Source organism: Neofelis nebulosa, chromosome 6 (assembly GCF_028018385.1).
Source record: "Neofelis nebulosa isolate mNeoNeb1 chromosome 6, mNeoNeb1.pri, whole genome shotgun sequence".
In the NCBI taxonomy this organism is placed as follows: Eukaryota; Metazoa; Chordata; class Mammalia; order Carnivora; family Felidae; genus Neofelis; species Neofelis nebulosa.
The window spans coordinates 68,826,925-68,847,019 of record NC_080787.1 but is presented as its reverse complement, the minus strand read 5'-3'; the positions used below and the strand labels follow the sequence as shown (position 1 = coordinate 68,847,019).

At 34.8% G+C, this 20,095-nt stretch overlaps 1 protein-coding gene across 48 annotated transcripts in view; it reads right to left on the bottom strand.

The window, feature by feature from the left end:
• RIMS1 (regulating synaptic membrane exocytosis 1) overlaps positions 1-20,095 on the bottom strand; it is a 493,840-nt gene that overhangs the window by 191,446 nt on the left and 282,299 nt on the right. For 5 of the 48 annotated variants that reach the window (XM_058734442.1, XM_058734447.1, XM_058734427.1 and 2 more), the window contains exon 1: positions 9,637-9,956. The exons of 22 other annotated variants lie outside the window; for them this stretch is intronic. In XM_058734442.1, coding sequence (XP_058590425.1) covers positions 9,637-9,820 — 184 coding nt within the window. In that variant the 5' untranslated portion in view covers positions 9,821-9,956. Of the gene's footprint in view, positions 1-6,328; positions 6,555-9,636; positions 9,963-20,095 lie in introns of those variants that run through there. 21 more of the 48 variants (XM_058734425.1, XM_058734444.1, XM_058734452.1 and 18 more) reach the window with 14 other exon arrangements.

Below are 20,095 nucleotides of genomic sequence, written 5' to 3'. Positions count from 1 at the left end.
ATTGAGAATGAGTTTTCACCATTCCAAAATTAAATCATTACTCATAAAGGCAACAAAACAGACATGTATTAACTATTTATCAAATACTGCTTTAGTTTTATGGTGTATTAAAGTAAGGTTTCAATACATAATAAATGTTAATTCTTATTTTCTCCCTTTGAATGTTCTATTTCTTGACATTTTGTGAATGAAGTACAAAAAATGGGAAATACAGAGTTAATTGTTCTTTGTAAAATTTCCTACACACAGAGTGGTTTAAATGTCTTCTAAATATTCTTAATCAAAATTAATGCTTTTTTAAGTAAGAGCAAAGCCAACAAAACTTGTCAAGGGGATGATAGTGTAACTGAATTAAACTGTGAAACTATTTGGTGAAAAAACCTGAAATTGAATACCACTATTTGTACTGATATTTAAAATTTTCAGTGACATTAAATCTGAAAATTTACATTATTCTTTGAACTCTTTTATGAAAAAGATTAAATTGTTACTTCAACACTGTTAATTAAGAATAATGATTTTTCACATGTATTTTCTGATACAAATTTTATAAATCGGTAACAAATCTTTCCTAAGTAAGACACAGTGATATCATTCACAAAGATAGTAAATATTGTTGGGGTGCCTGGATGACTCAGTTGGTTAAGTGTCCAGCTCTTGAGTTTGGCTCAGGTCATGATCTCACAGTTCATAAGTTTGAGCCTGCATAGGGCTCTGTGCTTGGGATTCTCTCTCTTCCTCTCTCTGCCTCTCCCTGCTTGCACTCTATCTCAAAAATTAACATTTTTTAAAAAGATAGTAAATATCTTTAAATATTTTCTCCTAATAAATATGAGTACATTTAAGATTGATCAAATAATTCCAATGATTTTACCAACACAAGATCATTATACTGCATCTGATTTCCATATATATCAACCCAAATTTTAGAGTGTCTTACTGATCACAGCAAAAATGAACCGAAGAAATGGATGAAACCCATGAGAAATATCAAATTATTAGTGTGATTATAATATCTCCAATATTAAGAAAACAAATTATAGTTTATCCTAATCTTTCCCACAATATAAAGGCATATTTATTTTATATATACTTTAACTCAAATTAAACACTCATCTCCATTTGAAAAAGGAAAGAGCCAGTCAATTGGCATCCCCTAAACTCAACCTCACTTTCTATATGGTAAGACTGTAAGTAGCATTTAGTTTTAGGTATAAAATTCTTATTATTGATGTTTGATATATATTTTATTGATGTTTATAGATATTTCAATAGATTTAGAAAACTGTTGCAACTGTATTCTAATGACTAAAAATTCATTTTTCAAATGAGAAACTATATTACACCAGCCTGGCTATTTGCATTTTTTACTGTTGAAAAGGATAAAAACAATGAAAAGACAACATCTTGCTAGACTTTATAATTTCATGTATTACTAGGAATTTTTATAGTTCCATTTGTTTTCCAAAGTGATACACTAATAGTTTTGATGACAAAAAATTACACACATGCACACACACACTCCAGATCTTTGGGCCTACTATAATCTTTGTTCAATGTAATTATCATGCATCATATTTTAGGTCAAACATCTAGATGTGCACTTAGTTCACAGGCATGAAAACTGTACCCATTTCAATTTAGCTTTATAAACCAGCCTAGGCAAATGTGGAGAGTAAAGATGGTATGTCCAAGACTCTGTACAGAAACTCAAAAGGGACAGCTTCAAGCTAAAACTCCACAGACAGATATCCTTCTCTTCATTATAAACCATAGGTTTCTTACCAACACTAAAAGTCTCTCAGATTAAATAGATATTTTGGAGGCTCTTATTCTGTGCTCATTTTTTCCATTACCTTCTTGTCTTCAATGAATAGCTCTGATTACAATAAAATTTCATAGACTGAAAGAAGCCTTACATAGAGATCTCAATAACTAAATGCTTGATCTAGAACAAGACTAGCCTCTGAAGTCAGGGAATCACAACATATTTGTCAAGGAAGCCTAATGTCAGAAAAAAATCTAGTCTCGGTTAAGCTATTCTGAACATAAACTATCCTAGCTAAGCCCTTCAGGTACAGATGAAATAATGTGTGTCCCTATAAAGTACAGTCCCCTATTCATCTGAATATGAAAGCACTCTATGTTGTATCTGAAATGTCTGTCATTTCTAGTCTCTTTACTCATATCAGTGTATCTGATCATTTATATACCTTTTGGAAAGTCAGGATTGGGTGGATTTTTTCAGTATAATGTGGAATAACATGAAAATTTCAAATGATAACGAAGTGTTCTTAAGCAAGAACATTTTGAAGTGAGTTTTGGGTTTATTTACTAACCACTGAAGCAAAATGGCTTACCTTCATGTAGGGCAAAACTTTTTCTACCACAGGATGTGGTAGAAAGCATTTTGTTTTTACAATCTTTAAGGCAAACTTTATAACCTGAGTTATGTGAACCCTTTTATATGATCCACAATTAGTTTAGGGGATCCATATACTCTTTAAAATACAAATAAAATTTTCGGTGCAGTAAGTATATTTCTGTGAGAGTCCACTGCTTCCTTTACTTCTCTGATGGGCCCATGATCACTCTCCAAATTACTAACAAATGGTTAAAGAGTCTGGATGAAGGGGTGACTCAGACTGGGGACACTTCTATATTGCCTTGGTGCTTTACCTTTAGTTCCCAGAATTATCTTCTCTTGCAGGTCCTCAGCCTCAGCAGTATGCTTTCATTAAGAACCCTATTTAAGCTAGACACTTAGAAAATCAAGAAACCATACTCAAAGAAAATGAAGTTTATGATTACATGCAGAGAGCAAAGAAATTCATCTCAGAAAGCACTTTTATGAGCTTTCAGGACGTTAATGAATCATATATTTGAAAAGACTTTCATATCAATAGACAAAGGAAATACTATATACAGATGTGCTAATATCTCTTTCCTGATGAGTGTCTTAAACAACTTTGAAGACATTGACTAAAAAAGAAAATATAGAAAAAAACTTTGTGTAATCTAAATAAACTATTAGAAAACATAATCTCGGAATTAAAGTGAAACTTGAAAGTGGATAAAACAATCGTTCCAATTTGGACTTGCTTAGAAGTTAAGAATAAGCTTCAAGGGCTAAGCATTCTTTAAAGATGGTAAAACAAACAAACAAACAAACAAACAAACAAACAAACATTGCAAGGCTAACAGTTTCTTGTTACCACATAAAAGTTCAAAAGCTATTAATAAGTCTAAAATATCTGACAGATATTATACTATTGAAAATATGTTTGTTAGAGCCCACAACTGTTACAATCAATATCCCCCCTTTACTGAAGTCAGCTTTGCAATTTGTTCAATATTTACAGTTTGTCAGAATAAGAAATTTATCCTCCTGGTCTTTAAAACCCACAGCTCACATAAAACCTTCCTTGAAACAAGTGATTTACAGAAACTAGGCATTTAAATTTTTTGGTTGTGTTTCTGCAATGAGTTGACCAACTCATTATATGACAATTACCTTCTTAAAGACAAAAGATGGCCTACTTGAAGCCGGCTATCCAAAATCTAAACCCATTTCACTACCCTCCCATTTATTGGTGTGAAGCTGAATAGAGTAATAATCTTTTTGATTATTAATATTACTATAGATAATTAGTAATTCTTCACTGGTTTCTATATTTTTATAATTGAACATGCCACTTTCTAATCTTCATGGCCTTAGAAAATTGAGAAGAAGAAATATTTATTTCATTTATTTTTGACTCTCCTCCCAGTCACCTTGTTACCTCCTAATTGGATCTGGCTTTCCCTGGAGGCCACCTCAGTAGGAAGATGGCATCTTGAAGGGGCCTGCTGTGCTCAGTCTGTCTCAGTGTCACCATCAAGGCCTCTCTGTCTCTGGGGCTGCTTTGATTTGCCCTCTGTTAAGACATGCTCTCAGAGGCCACAGGTCACAGAGTGACTGCAGGCACAGGAAGGAGTAGGGACCCCAGAAACCAACCCTCCCCCTGACATGCTCCCACCATGTCCCATCCCCTCATTGCTACATGGTTGCTGTTGTGATTGAAGTTTGTATATTAAAGGGTTTTTATAATATGTTTTTGATTGATCTAAAAATAAAAAGCATTTCATCTAGGGAAAAAATTGTCTAAAAGGCATAAAAATTGCCTGCTTTGGACATTTCTCTAGGTCTCAGTCTCATTATTGGGTCTCAGGCACATGTAATTAAACTTTATTTTTTGTTTTATTTTTTCTCCTGTTAATCTGTCTCATGTCACTTTAATTATTGGATAAGCTAGAAGAATTACGAATGGTAAAGAAATTTTTTTTCTCCACAACACTCCAGAATTACCCGGAATATATACTTGCTGTTCACAGAGATTAATTTTGTCTTTGTTTTCCAAATGACTTCCATCACTTCTTTAACATAATATTCCTAAGGGCCATTCACAGACAATGCTTCAAAATGAAAGTATCTCCTTCTCCCGAAGAGCTTTTTAACCATGGGTTAATAATGAAGAGTATCACAAAGTTTGAAGAGAACTGAGTGGGCAACCTTCTGTATGAAAATCACTTCACTAATGAAGTTACTGCCCTCATACATATATTTGTAGAAACTATAAACTCAAATAAACTGGTTCCCCAGAGCTAGATAGAGAAATCAATCACATTATTTTCCTCTCATCTCTCAGATGCAAATGTATGGGAGCATGAACCATCACTGCTTCAGTCTTCCTCTCAAATTAGTGGATGTCTGTCATTAAGAAGACACAGTAAATATGACCATGAACATGAAATTCATGATCTTTATCAAGTAGCAACAACAGCCACTCTGCAAGTACATGCCTCAGTTTACGATAAAATCCTCTATCCTCTAGAAAGAACAGGTTTAATTTGTCACGAATGTTAACTAGAATTTGACAGACAGCAATATGATTCATACTTTTGCAAGCAGAAGGTGGCTGGTTGCTTCTTTTCCATTTGCCTCTGATCTCTTGGATTTTAAGCTTGTCCTCAGCACAAAGTGGACCTCCTGAAAGTCATCTGCTGGGAAGAGCATGCAGGCGCTTTCCTTAGCTGCTCTCAGCAGTACTTGCTGTACCTGAGAGGGAGCAGAGGAGTAGCCAGGAGAGCTCGTGTCCCTGGCAGGCTTTCAGAGAGCCCCAGTGCCTCTGCATCCAGGACCTTATCCTGCTGCTGCATAACTCCAGATGCCTCTTTCCTCCCTCCACCATCACCCCCACCAAAGGACTACAGTCTAACAGCAAGTGCCCTCAGGACACTTCAAACTTGCCCAATGCCAATTTGGCAAAATAGTAACAATGAAGCCAAGAGATTTACCAGTTTAATTTAAAAGGGTCATAATCTCCCTTCCAAAAAGCCTCAGCTGCTAAAACACTGAAAAGAAAAAAAAAAAAAAAAAAAAAAGAAAAAAAAAAGCTCTATTCCCTCCCTGTATTAAGAAAAATGTATACTTTTAAAAATTTAGTAACAATGTCTTTTTATACACAGAAATCATCATCAGATGATCCTGAGGACCTGAAAAACATTATGATTTTCTCCCACCGATAACAGTAGTCTTTTTTCAAACTGGCAGAATGGAAACAAGGGCCAGGAGGGGTTAGTTAACTCTGTCGCCCCAAGGTCACACATCCAAATCTCTGACCCAAAAGACTGTATTTTCCTTTCCTTCTTTCTGTTTGGGCTTTCTTTCCCTTTATCTGGACAGTTCTCCTTTTAGTCCACAGCTTAATGTCACAGAAACACTGGCAATTCCATGCTGTGCTCTAAAATTCAGGACTGTCGACCAAGAGAAACCAGGCCTTGGCAGCCTTTGTCTAAACACTTCAAAATAACAATCTATACAGAAACTGGTATCTTTCTATTTTTAAGAAGATTAAGTTCTGAAGCTTTCTAATTTTAGTGAAATTAAGTAAACAGGAAAAACAACTGCCTTTAGGCAATCAGAAATGGAAAATATATACTTTCTGAATGAATTGTATATTATATACATATAAAGTTGAAAGTTTTATATATATATATATATCAAGTTGAAAGTTAAATACTAAATTTAGATAATTTAATGTACACTTCAGATAGTCATTTAAAACATGAAACATGAAAATAACTTCATATAATGCAACTCAATGATCACCATTGTATTCTAAAATGATGATACATTTGTGTAATTGCCGTGTTAAAAGTAAACTATTCTTTATTCTATATTTTTAAAATCTACATGAAGCATTTTAATATCTTACTCTTGGGATAATTAAACAATATATTCCATTAATTTTACATTTATGTATAAGATTAATATAGCTTAGTTTACCTGTTCCTGAGTGCAACGTATGAAGTAGTAGAAACTGCAGAAACCCAGCAAACATAACAGCAGCATAGGAGTGGTTAAATAAATGCTACTGGCATCAAATCACTAAATTCTAGCTAGCAAAGGCAGCAAATCCACAACACAATAAAAAATCCACAAAAAATGCAAAAGACATTTTAAATAAAATTCCCTATGGTCCTCGCATTCTAAATCAAAACCAAAAAAAGCCTGCAGTGTCCAACATTATACAACGGTGACACTAAACAAGGCCATAAGTGCTGCTGTCATCAAAACAGATCTCTGCAGTGTACAGATTCTCATTGATTACCGCATTAATCTATAGTGTTCTCTGCTATACGAAAGAGGTTTCCACTGTAGCAAACACCAAAGCTCTGGTAGGTCCATAATTAACCATTTCCTGAAACAATGCACAGAAGATGTTACCTTCCTGTAGGCAGAGACACGAAATGAAACAAAATGCTGTGGTCCCTTAAAACTAGCACAGGAGAAAAGACTCGGGCATATGCTTGAAGAGCTCCTCCTGTTATCCCCCAGTGACATTGCACTGAGATATTCATGGACTAAGATAACAAAGTCAAGCCTTGCTGGCTTGTGGACCACAGAAAACTCACCTGAAATGATCTGGTCCCATTATCAATCACTGGCAATGGTTCTGCCACGCTCTGTGTAACAGATCATTTCCCCTGCAGTTTCTCTGAGAGATCTTACTCAGTCCAATGACAACAACTGGCACCAGGAGGCATAAACCAGGAGTTAAGGAGTGATTATTGAGAACACAGACAAAAGTGTTCCTGTATAGCCAGCCTAGAGCTAATAGTGGCTCAACTCCAGGGGGCAAAAGACAACTCCAAATAGGCTTTGTCAGTGGGGCGGAGGGGGGGAGTGGGTCTCATATTATATTCAACGCTTTAAAAGATGTAGGTTTTTGATCCCTGTAGAGTCACAACTCATAGTCTTTTTCACAACTTACAGATATTTCTCACTGAGACAGAATCATTATCCTCTGTTAGGTCACTACACTCACTTTATCATCCCCATATCATGTATTACAGAACTGAAAAGTAGAGGCAGACTGCTTCTAGTTTGTTTTAAAAATTAAATGATCAAATGATAATAGGAGAAGAATTAAGAACCATCTTTCATTTATTTAAACTAAACTCACTGTGTTAAATCAAAATATATATACTTGTCAAAAATAATTGATTAAAAAAAAAGTTAACACTGAACCATGGATCATCTATCACCAAATCAACTGCCAAATATCAGTCTCACACAAATCAGCAAATGCGAATGTTTTCTTCCCCTGAAGAGAACATGACTTTAGCCTCTATTTAGAATCTTTGGTTTTTCTTTATCTCAAACTTGCAACTGGCTTAAGTTAAAGACTGGCCAAATTGTTGCTGAGAAAAGAGAAAGGGAAATAAATATTATTTGAATGATTGTTACGTGCCAAATATTGTGCTGTGTTAATTTTACTTACTACATGGAATTCTCGTAGGTATATGGCAAAATCAATATTACTTACCCTTTATTGCTGATGAAGCTCAGAAAAGCTAATTAACTTGCCCAAGGTCACATGGATTTTAAGGAGGAAAGTTGGAATTTGGACTTGACTTTGTCTGACTTGAAAGTCCATGCAAAAGCTTTTCAATACAACATGGTATATATGAGCCACTGTAATTATTTTAACAGATTACCTCAAAGTTAAAAGTGCCAGTGACTTGGTGTGGAAAACCACAGTGATGCAGGAGGGGCCTACAATCATCTACCTCTATTTTCTACATTTGGAGTCAGACAGATCTGCTGGCCCAGCGAGCACACTGAAGAGAACACATGGAAGGAGAGTCAAACTTTCAACAACCAATTTACCAATCTCCTCTAGGTATAAGTAGTACTATATAATTCTATTTCACTGAAATGTAAAAATCTATGATCTTATAGACCTATGTACGCTAAGTCAACTGAATTAAAATATTTTAATTCACTGCATGTGAATTTCTTTGTTGTACTTTCTTTGAGGTATTTCTTTGTTGTATTTTCTCCTATTTCTTTTTTTTTTCTCAGTTATTAACTGGTAAAAATGTACTTCAAATTATAAAGTTGTTTTGAATGCTACTGGTCTAATATTTTTCTCTTATTCCATGTCATGAATTGATACTAATTTGGTATAATTATCTTTGATTCCCTAAAGTGCCTCCATAAGAAGAAATTTATCAAATGGTAACAAATTGTATTTCTAACAAAAGATACTTGGAAAACCAAATAAGGTCTCTGAAATGATGTACATAGCTTTAATAATTACAGAGTTAAAATACAGAATCAATGTGAGAAGGGGCTGATGACTTTATTTTAAAATACGCTTCCACTTATTTCTGAGTACCACATACTTGGATATTCTATGATAGAAACGAGTGTCAGTCACTGAGGACACTGTCCACAACTAAGTAGAAAAAAATCCTTCCATTTTCATCTTGTCAATTGAGAAATTTATATTAACAATATTTACTTATTTAAAGCATTTCTGTCACTCTGTCCATTTTGAACCATCATATCCCACCTTGGGGTTATATATTTCATACCCTCCCACTCGGCTGTGATTCCACAGCCTTTCAAAGACCAGCAGACTGATTTCCCTAGAGAGAGAACACATAAAACCTAACATCAATTGTAATTTTGAGCCAGCTTCACATACACCATTTGACCTTGTGATACCATGGCCCACGTCAAGGCTTGTGTGTTTGTGGAAGGGTTTCAGCTCTTTTCAAGAACCCAGGATCCATTGTTTTGAAAAAGTGACTCAAACTTCCTATATTTGCATTGAACTATCCACTAATGGTGAATTTAATTTGTTAAACATTTCTCACTCTCTATATTAGCATGAGGTAGCAAAGCATGGAATACACTGACCACCAAACAAAACTCATGCACAATTAAACAGCTTGCTATTCCTCTTCCTTATTTTCAGAGAATATTGACATTCTCATCTTTATATCTTTTTGGGGTTGGCTATTACACCAAAAAATAAATCACAAATGTGATTCATCATCTTACAATCTTTAGGGCTATGTTGCAAATATAATCATCCCTTTTCAGAGAAAAATAATGAAGATAAAGTTGGTATCTAGAAACTTTGCTTTGTTGAGAAAATGGAACAAAATCACTCTACACCTGACACACACAGAATGGGAATATTTATACTGAAAATATAGATACAGAGGGTGTGTTAAATATGTTTGTGTCCAATTCTTAAATATAATGAATTCCCATGCCCCAAACTCATTGTTGCTTACCAGCACCTGTTCCTCCGGCCTCGACTGTTCCCTCTTCGGAATCAACAGACCTCACTTCTTCCCACCCTTCTGAAGAGATGGGTATCCCAGGTGCACACATGACAGCAACCTTGTAAAGAAATTCAGCCTGGGGATTTTCAGCTGTGCTTTTAAACAAATTCAAGATATTATCTAAGAAGAGCATAAAGTGCCTCCACCACTTTGCTTACATCATTGAACATCAGCAACAACCCATGGGTCAGGAGCAGCAGAAAATGGAAACTGAAAGAAAATATTGGTGTAAGAAAATCGCTTTGTATGACTGACGTAGGTCATTGCAAGCACTGTGCAGCTATGCAAAGGATTGCTTGGATAAAATACTGTACCCAAGCCTCAGTGGGCCTGGTGGTGTGGAGACTGGTAGCATTTACTGAGGAGAAGCATATTGGCATCTCTGTTGGGTTTTAACCAGATCCACAGGATTCAGGAAATAAGCTCTCTGCCAGATGACACTATGCTCCTAGCCATTCCTTCTGTTTACTTATCTTCCAAATTGCTCTAACTAGTGGCCTTTCTCCTGCTGGGAGCTTATTTGTGGAGAGGGCTAAATAAAGGATTTTTATGACAACAAAATGGCCATTGGCCCATAGGATGATTTCTTAAAACATAACTCTTCTGCTTTTGTTTAGTACTATTCAATTAAATGTGAGTTTCTTATTATTATATCTTTGATTTTTGAAGAAAAAATTTTGTTTCTTCTGAAGAAATATTTGAAATTAGGCTATCTTTGTACGTATGCACATTTTCTTTATATAGTATTTTCCTCCCATTTACATAAACTATTATTAAAGGTAGATTCTCTCTTCCTATTGTGGTATTTTCCAAGCAGAGGCAAACACTTTTAAATATAATACACACACACACACACACACACACACACACACACACACGGGTTTATATGGGGTTTTTTATATGGGTTTTTTTTTTCCTACTATATGGGACCTGGTACATGTCCAGACTATGAAGGACTATATCTTCTTTTAGATGGAATGCATACTCCTACTTTATGGGGGAGCGGGGGAAGGAACTGTATTTTTCCTCTATCATAACACAGTCTTTTCATTAACACAAACAGATCTATGTATTTTACTTTTAGCATATTACTCTTCAAGTAATCATTACTTTTTTAAATTTTAATACAGAGAATGCTGTAAATAGTAAAAATAAGGTATATACATGTATTTCACATTTCCTAAAGCATATTCATGTACTTCAAAACAAACCTGAGAAGTGACCATAACACTCTAAGAGAATCAACCATCTATAGAAACAGGCATGGAAGTATATACCAAGACTGACTTGTCTAGAAACTAAATTCCTAAATCACAATGTAAGGCTTCTACTTCACCAAATTTTTTTATTTCCAAATTAAATTTCAGTACTAATAGAAAAGCCAGAAAGTACAGATTACAATCAAGTGACAATACTATTAACGTTGAAATAGGATCACATAAAATATCCTGGAAAATATGGGTTTTTCTTTTCCTCTACAGTCCCAGTAACTGATGAAAAAAAAAATCTGATTTCAAACCACAAATCTCTTACAAGTGCACTTTGAAGTAATAATCAATACTGTATTGAAGATCTATGTTCTATGTAATACATATTAAGGAGAGTGGAACTGAAATACAATACAGTAAATACATATTATTTCCTAACTCTCCTCAAATACTTACAAACATTGAAAAACATCTGTACTCAACTATAGCTGACTGTATGTAATTCCTCAGCTGGTCACAATCATACCTTATAAAAAACAAGATATATCTCCACATAGACAAATATATCAAGTAATTTAAAAAATGAGAATATCTAGATCATAAACTCTTCATGGGATATTCATAAAGCATCTGATTTTCTGTAGAACTACAGACTTAAGACTGTCCAGGTAAAAATAACATGTTGTTACCGTATTGAACAGCTTTATCTGTTTTGTGAGCCACACTGCATTATATTAATATTTTGGCATTTAAGATCAACGGCAGGACAAACTCTGGGCAGAAGAGGGTAAATACATTATCTTTCAGTCTATACATGTGTAAACTCTATGTGCTTTAAGTAAAATCAAGGTTCTTAATCTTTGCAGCCAGTAGCAGAATACAGTATTTGTGAAAAGTTATGGCATAAACACAAGTTCAGGTTCAATGACCCTCTTCTGAGACATTTTCATAGACTAAAAAATCCACGTGGGTATCTTCATTGTTTTTCACAATGGACCCTTCAGGTCCAAACAGGAATATTCCATATTGGACTTAATTTTATTATTTCTCAAAGTTTTGTTGATCCATACACATACACACACACACACACACACACACACACACACACACACTCATAATTTCTTTCACCTAGCAAAAATTCTGAACACTGCATATACTAATTATTAAAGAGAAAAAAGAAACAGACGAGGTCTCTTCCTTGAAGGTTTATTATCCCCATATTACAGAAGAAGAATCTGAGGCTTAGATATGATAAGTGACATACCTAATCAGTGGCAGAGTAAGACTTTTAATTTAAAAATAACAGTAATATAGGCGCCTGGGTGGTTCAGTTGGTTAAGCATCTGACTCTTGATCTTGGCTCAGGTGATGATCTCATATTTTGTGAATTCAGAGCCCCACGTCAGTCTCTGTGCTGACAGTGTGGAATCTGCTTAAGATCCTCTCTCTCCCTTTCTCTCTGCCCCTCCCCTGCTCATGCTCTCTCTCTCTCTCTCAAAATAATAATAATAATAATAATAATAATAATAATAATAACAACAACAATAAAAATAACAGTAATAATCAAAGCTAATCTTGCTTTAGTTCACAACATCCTTAAGTCTGGGAACTAACTTTTACCTAATATCTAGTACAAGACTATTCTTGGTGGTTCGTGATTGAGGCAAATAAATCGACACCGAGTAAAATGCAAAGGATGCTACAGGCTGAGGTCTATAGAGTCTTCATGAGACTCTAGCAGGGCTCTGCCATGCCTTGACCTCAGAACACCAGTTTATAGAGATGTTAATGGATGGTTCAGGATGAAAGGTACCCTGATCAAATGTATTTAGGACACACTTTGTATTATATTATTTTCTAGAACAATCACAATGCACATTACCTATAAAGGTGGTGAGAAGTCCTTAGAGAAATTCTGGCCAAAGTTAGCATTGGCCCAATTTATTTGAACACAAAAACTTATGTTTGGCAGCACACTTATTAAAACTATTATTGCTTTGCAAAAATACTAGATGGGAGTGCAATGCTGCATAAGTGATACTATTTCTTTTTATTTGTTAAGATACTGTAAGGAAAAAGGGAAGTACTGAATTCTATTTTATAGATTCACGGTTGATTTTCAGGACCATGTTCTTTGGGTAGTTTCTGTAATAATAAGCACTGTTCCATGTCCTGCTTTGTCACTGGGATATCTGTGATTCTGCTGTCACAAAGCACCAACTCAGCTATCTCCTTCCTGACCCACAGGGATATGCTTCTGGATCAAGGTCTTCAATTTATTCAATTCTATTTAATCACCCTGAAGCAACTATTCTGAAGGATTCTAAGCTAAAATAAAACAAACAACATTAAACAAAACACAAAGTCCAAATGACATATTCTGGGAAATCCTAATTGTATATATATAGACACAGAATAAACCAATATTCAAAATACAACTAGGAGACTTTGTGGAGTAACAAAAAAGGTAAGCTCTAAAGCCATGAGAATGAATAAAATACAGATGGTCCCTGACTTACAATGACTCAACTTACAGTTTTTCAACTTTATGATGGTACGAAAGCAATATGCATTCAATAGAAACTACAGCTCGAATTTTGAATTTTGATCTTTTTCTGGGCTGGCAATATGAGGTATAATATCATCTTATGATGCTGGGCAGCAGTAAGCCACAGATTATAGTCAGCGATGTGATCACAAGTGTAAACAACTGGTAGACTTATAACCATCTGTACCCAAGCATTTTTTTTTACTTAAGTACAACATTAAATTGAGATATTTAACACTTTATTATAAAATAGGCTTTGTGTTAGATGATTTTTCCCAACTGTACGGTAATGTAAGTGTTCTGAGCATGCGTTAACATTGACTAAGCTAAGCTATGATGTTCAGTAGGTTAGGTATTATGTGCATTTTCAACTTAATATTTTTAACTTATGATGGGTTCATTGGGACATAACCCGATCCTAAGTAAAGGAAAAACTGTATTAGGATTTGGGAAATTAATATATTTAAGTTTTTTTTCCCCCAGGATGGAGAGCTACTTTCATACTTGCAACTTCCTGAGTCATAAGGCTACAACCTATCTTGTATCAGGATTTATAGGTTTCCTACAATGGTGTGTTGGATACTAGAAGAAACTCTGGATATAAAGTGCCTAGTCTGAGAAAATCTGGAAGGTTAAAAATACTCAAAGAATTAGCTGCTATCAAGGGCCCTGAATTCCAAAGCACTCTGAAATTCAATTATTCTGAAATTCTGAAATACAGGTGTGGGAATTACTGCTTTCAAATTGTGGTAATGAAACCATTTACAATATAAATGAATATAAGCATCCTATGAACGTTGCCATTCTTTGTCTCACAGTATGATAGAGGACAAGCATGTATGTAAAGGATCTTTCAAGGAGAATTGACTGGTACAACCTGCCTTGATCTGTGTTGTCTTCTAAGCTAGGGGAGACCTAGGTCTCCCAGACCCTGAACCAACTACATGAAGAAACAGAGTTGATGCTGGGTATGGAATAAAGGGGATCAGAATAGCACATATGTCAAAATATCAGAGTGGCAGGATATAGGGCACAGTGAGGTAGGGAACACTTCAGAGAAGATCTTTTTAAGGAGATGAGGGGAAAAGATGAGTGAGTGATGAAAGAGAGATTAAAGAGAGAAATAGAAGGTAAAGGTAGGTCAGTATTAAGGATAATGATTACTTTGTAAACCTGATCCACCTACCACAGAATGTTTCTCCAATGTAAACCCTCTGACTGATCCTACATATTTTCTATAGGAGACCTGACAAAATAGGACAACAGGAAATTGAGTGCTTCTCATGGTGCTGAGATATTTAAAGAATAACCAAAAGTTAGCCATTTCAGCCTAAAGTCTGTACAAATGCTTTAGCCACTACTGCATTTCTCTGTAAAAAGATAGAAAACATGCTAAAAGAAAAGAGAAAGAAACCCAATGGACAAAGCCAGAATATTGGCTCTCTGAGACCCATTTCTTAGCACTTGTCTCTCCTTTGTAACTCAAGTTATTGATTATAGCAAAATGGGAAGGCTTTTGAGCTTGAAGCTGCATAGTAAAGATATTACAGAATGAGGTATCTTTGACCAAGGACCAAATTTAATGTTAATTTCTTGTCCTGGGATTAAGTCATAATACAGACAATATAAATTCAGTCTACAAAATCCACCTAAGGAACACAATGAAACTTCAATTCCTTACAAGAGATTTATTGATTTTTCACCCAGGGTTCAGCCAGAAAAAGGTTCCTCATTTATCTGAGTTGTGTGAAATTTAATATTAATCCTCCTTTCTTTGTAGGGTAAGCACTCTAAGGGTGATGGTCTTATGCACAGATGTCAGTTCCAATTACCTGCTTCTTACAAGGGCAAAACTGCCTCTGGTGGCCCTGTGTTGTTTAAAAACCCAAACCCTCACACATTGTAAGTCTTGATTCCATCAGAGGTGTTGCTGAAGTATCACACCCACATAACTTAGGGTTCAGTTTTCTCCTTTCATTTCTGACTCTTAGAGATTTCTCTTAACACAAATTCAGCTACACCTTTTTAAATAAACATTCTTTTTCACCATTATAGGTTTTATGCAGTGGAGATTAGTTTTGTTTTAAATTTCTTTAGCTTAGGCAGCTATATAACTGTAAACAGGAAGTAGTTTCAAATGAAGTGTTGGGTAACTTTTTTCTTTTGATATGCTGGCAGTTTAAAATCTCATTTATATGTTCAGGGACACCTGTAGGCTCAGTAAGTTAAGCATCTGACTTTGACCCAGCTCATGATCTCATGGTTCATGGGTTTGAACCCTGTGTTGGGCTCTGTGCCAACAGCTCAGAGCCTGGAGCCTACTTCAGATTCTGTGTCTCCCTCTCTCTCTCTGCCGGTCCCCTGCTTGTGTTTTCTCTTTCTCTCTCTCTCTCAGAAATGATAAATGAATAAACTTTAAAAAATCTCATTTAAAGTTCAAAACCATTAAAGTATATATATTTATTAAGGATAAAATCCAAGTATGTGGTCCAAATACCTAGCTTCCTACAGTCATGGATACGAACTATGTCTTCACTAAGAAAACAACCAATAAAAAGGCTTAAGTAGAAACATTAGGCCATGTATTACAAGACTTCAAACAGCAAGGTATTAAAGAGGGCACAAAGCCAAGAAGAGAGGGAAGATCATTTACCTGATGTACCAGCTAATTAATTAAATGCTATAGAAACTTTCTATACCCCATTTCTATACCTCATTTTCCTTTCCTATTTATTTCTATCCATGTGTTGTCCTTTTTTTGCGGTAGTGGTTGTTAGAAGTAATTTAAAACCGTTCAGGAATTAAACAAAACAAATCAGAACCTGTGATTTCCCAGAAAAAGAGACTCCCTAAGTTCTACCTCAGTTAAATTTCCAACCAAGTCACATAAAAGGTCAGTAGTTTCTCTGGTTTCTACTATTAATAAAGGACCACAGTACTACTGTGGTAGTTTTTTCATCCTTAATTTTTTCATTCTTCCCTTAGTTAATTTTTTAAAAACATCTTCTTAAAAATGGTATGTATGTTCCAGGTCAGGGTAAAGCACACATAAAATCTCCCTCTACTCAAACACAATATATATTTCAAATAATAAATAACACGCTACAAAGCCTAAATAAGACAAATGTAGGGCTCAATTCTACAGAAACCACAGTGGTGAATGGTTGAACCTGTCTGTCCCGCTGATAGGGAGACCAAGCTCTGGGTTGAGGTGGCTGTTGCTGTAATGCCATGTACTGCTGGGAGAGAAGGCTAAACCCTACTTCAAGCTCTCCCAGTTAACAGGGCTCAAAGTAACTCCAGTAAGCCTCCCAGGACTGCTTTCTGAACTGTGCGGATAACCATGTGATTTACAAAGCACAGGAAACTATGGAGGAGAAAAAGCCTATGCTGTACATTCAACTGAAATATCATTCAAGAAATGACAAACGAATGGCATTTTACTACTCCCAGACTCTCACTAAAAGAATAAAATATATGCTCTAACAAAGAGAAAAATGAAGGCAAGAAAAAAGAGATCTAGAAAATAATTATGAAAAATGAAATCAGTAAATCATATTAAATACGTTGGTAAATCTAAATATTAGCTATAAAAATAGTATTAACATTTATTTATATAAATGTTCTACAAGCTGGACCTATTCTAGATAACAGTAATATTAATGCTAAAGTCCTGTTTCATAGAGATAATAATTTTAGATTTTGCTAATAAAACAATTATAAAAGTATTGCACTGAAAAGTTAGGTTTGCACTGAAGGATAGGAAAAAAAGTATAATATCCTAAGCTCTAAAATAAATGAATAGGCTCAGAAAGTAACTCAATCAATCTAATAGAAGACACAAAAGGAAAAACAGCAAAGCAAAGCAAAGAAATAAAGGAACACACAAATTAAATACAAAGGAATATGTTTACGGTAGGAGTTTAAAAATATAAAAACAAAAAAATGAAGAATGTATCACTATCCAGATGTAAGTATGATCAATATTTTGATGTACATTCTTTCAGCTCCTTCTCTATATACAAATGTAAGTATTTTTTCAAAAACATACCATATAGTGTATATATACAGTTAGTAACACCTTTCTCTCAACTATCACAAAAATATTTTTATGCCATAAACATAAGAATATATAATACATGTTTTATGGCTATATAGTATTCCTTTAAACACTGCTCTTTAATCAGAAAAGAGAGCTAGCTTCCAATTTATATATTTTATAATAATAAATATTCACCCATACCCATGATAAAATGCTTTTTGAGATGCAATCATATTTTATAAACTAAACACAAAGAGGTCAGTTAGAGGTGAGGGTTCTATTAAATAAATTTGACAATTTCCTCATTAATTGGGCTACAATTTCTTGCATAATTTTGATTCCAATCATCCAGACTGAGTTTGAGTAATTTTAATCACTATCCCAAGTGCCCTCCTCATTGAAAAATACAAGGCCTTGGATGATGCTGCTTAATGTACCTCATGGTTTCCCAAAGGTTCTTAATCTCTAACCTGATTCATGGCTTCCCAAAGAAACTATTCCCTCTGGAACCTCCTAAACCTAATTTAAAATGTTGGGGGATTATGCCAGTTAAATTTTCAGCTCTTTCCTTTCTGACCACTCAGCTATAAGTCAGTTCTATGTGAACCGGTTTTATTTTACATAATTGTTGCTGGTGTTATTGATGTTGTTTTATTTCTTTCTTAATATCTAATAGCAATTCTTTACTGTAATTCACAATATAATTTCTTCTGTGTATAACTGAAATTTTTTTTCATTAAAATATGTATTAAATTAATGCCTAGTAATAGCAATATTGTGGTTTCCTTTTTATAGCTTGAAGAATTAATTAATGTCCAAATTACTAAAAATAATTAAAGAAACAGAATTCTGAGAACAGAGAAGTAAACTGTAATCACACAAGAAACAAAGTAAATAATTCTGTGCCATCTAGTGATCAGGTACCTATTGACTGAAATACTTTTTCCCCATGCACAATCATTAAATCAATAAACTAAAGGGATACACCAAGAATTAGAAGACAGGAAGTTACTCTTTTTCAGACTCAATTATCCTTAACTGTAGTTTTGGGTACATCTTTTCTCTCTACCGAAACATGTAAGTTATTAGTTTCTTACTTTTGTAATTAGCTTCACACATTTAAAAAATAGAGAAACATCGAGCAGTGTACAACTTAATCCAACAACTACATTTCTATGTATGTAAATATAAACTATCACTCTAAGTATAAACCAGTATATAAACGCATAAATATGATGTCTTCACTTAAAATTACAATTGATTTCCTTCAGGAAAAGACACAAACATACAAATGTCAAAAATAAAATTAGATACTTCAAGAGAATACAGGAGGAAGTGAAATTTAGTCTTAGTTTTAAATCATGACTAGAGATACAAGGGCATTTAAAAGAGTGGAAAATCAAGTTTCAAACAGCAGAGATGGAAATGTGTATGATATGCATAAAGTACAGTGTTGGGGCACCTGGGTGGCTCAGCTGGTTAGGCATCCAACTCTTGGTTTTGGCTCAAGTCACGATCTCACCATTTTTTAATTTGAACCCCACACTGGGCTCCTCCATGCTGATAGCACAGAGCACGCCAGGGATTCCCTCTCTCAGCCTCCTGCTTGTGTTCTCTCTCTCTCAAAATAAATAAATAAATAAACTTAAAAAAAAAAAAAGGAGCACAGTGTTAGAGGAGGTGACTCTGTGAGGATAAAATGGTGCTAAACTATGAGGACTGATGATCTTGGCTTAGGTTTTGGATTTTATTCTCTATGAAAAGACCCAATTTGTAAGAGTTTACCATTAACCCAACTGGGACAACCAACTGTTAGGACAGTAATAATTACTCACATTTGTAGAATACTCCAGATTCTGAGAATTCTTTCCTATTAGCTCTATACAGGCATGACTTCTGGTTTCTGTTTTGGACATTTCCAAGGTCACTCCTCCAAGGTCACTCCCTCTCTCATTTGTGGGCTCCTAAGCACTACAGTCAGCCAGGCAGAATTCACACCTGTTAGTCTGTCAGAAAATTAATTTAAAGTACCTGGGTACCAGGGTCGGAGTTCTAAAATCTATCTGGATACATACAACTCTTTATTCTGTCTTCAAAACATCAGTTGAGTCATTTTGTACTTATTCCAGCCAAATACATCCCCATATAAATAAGAAACTTTTTAAAATGGGGTTCGCATGTGATACAAAATTAAAATTCTCTTGGAAGAACCAGCACTTCATAATTTATAAAGGGTCAGGACTGAGATTTGGAAAAGTCCCTGAATGAAGACTGTCAAACTGCCATTCATAACCCCGACTACACACTGGAATTAGCATAAGTGATCCTTAAAAAAAAAAAAAACAATAATGCTTGGGCCACAACCCAGAACAATTAAATCAGAATTTCTGTGCTTGGGAGCTTGAACATTTGTAGGAAGCTTCTTAAGTGATTATAATGTGCACTGAACTAGTCCTATAGTTCTCAATTTAGTTGCACATGTTAAAATAAATTGGGGCATGGTTCCACAATGACTAAATCAGAATCTCTTTTGGTGCTGCTCTGACAATTTTTAAAGAGGATTCTAAGGTATGCTCAAGGATGAGGATCACTAATATAATCCATCCCTCT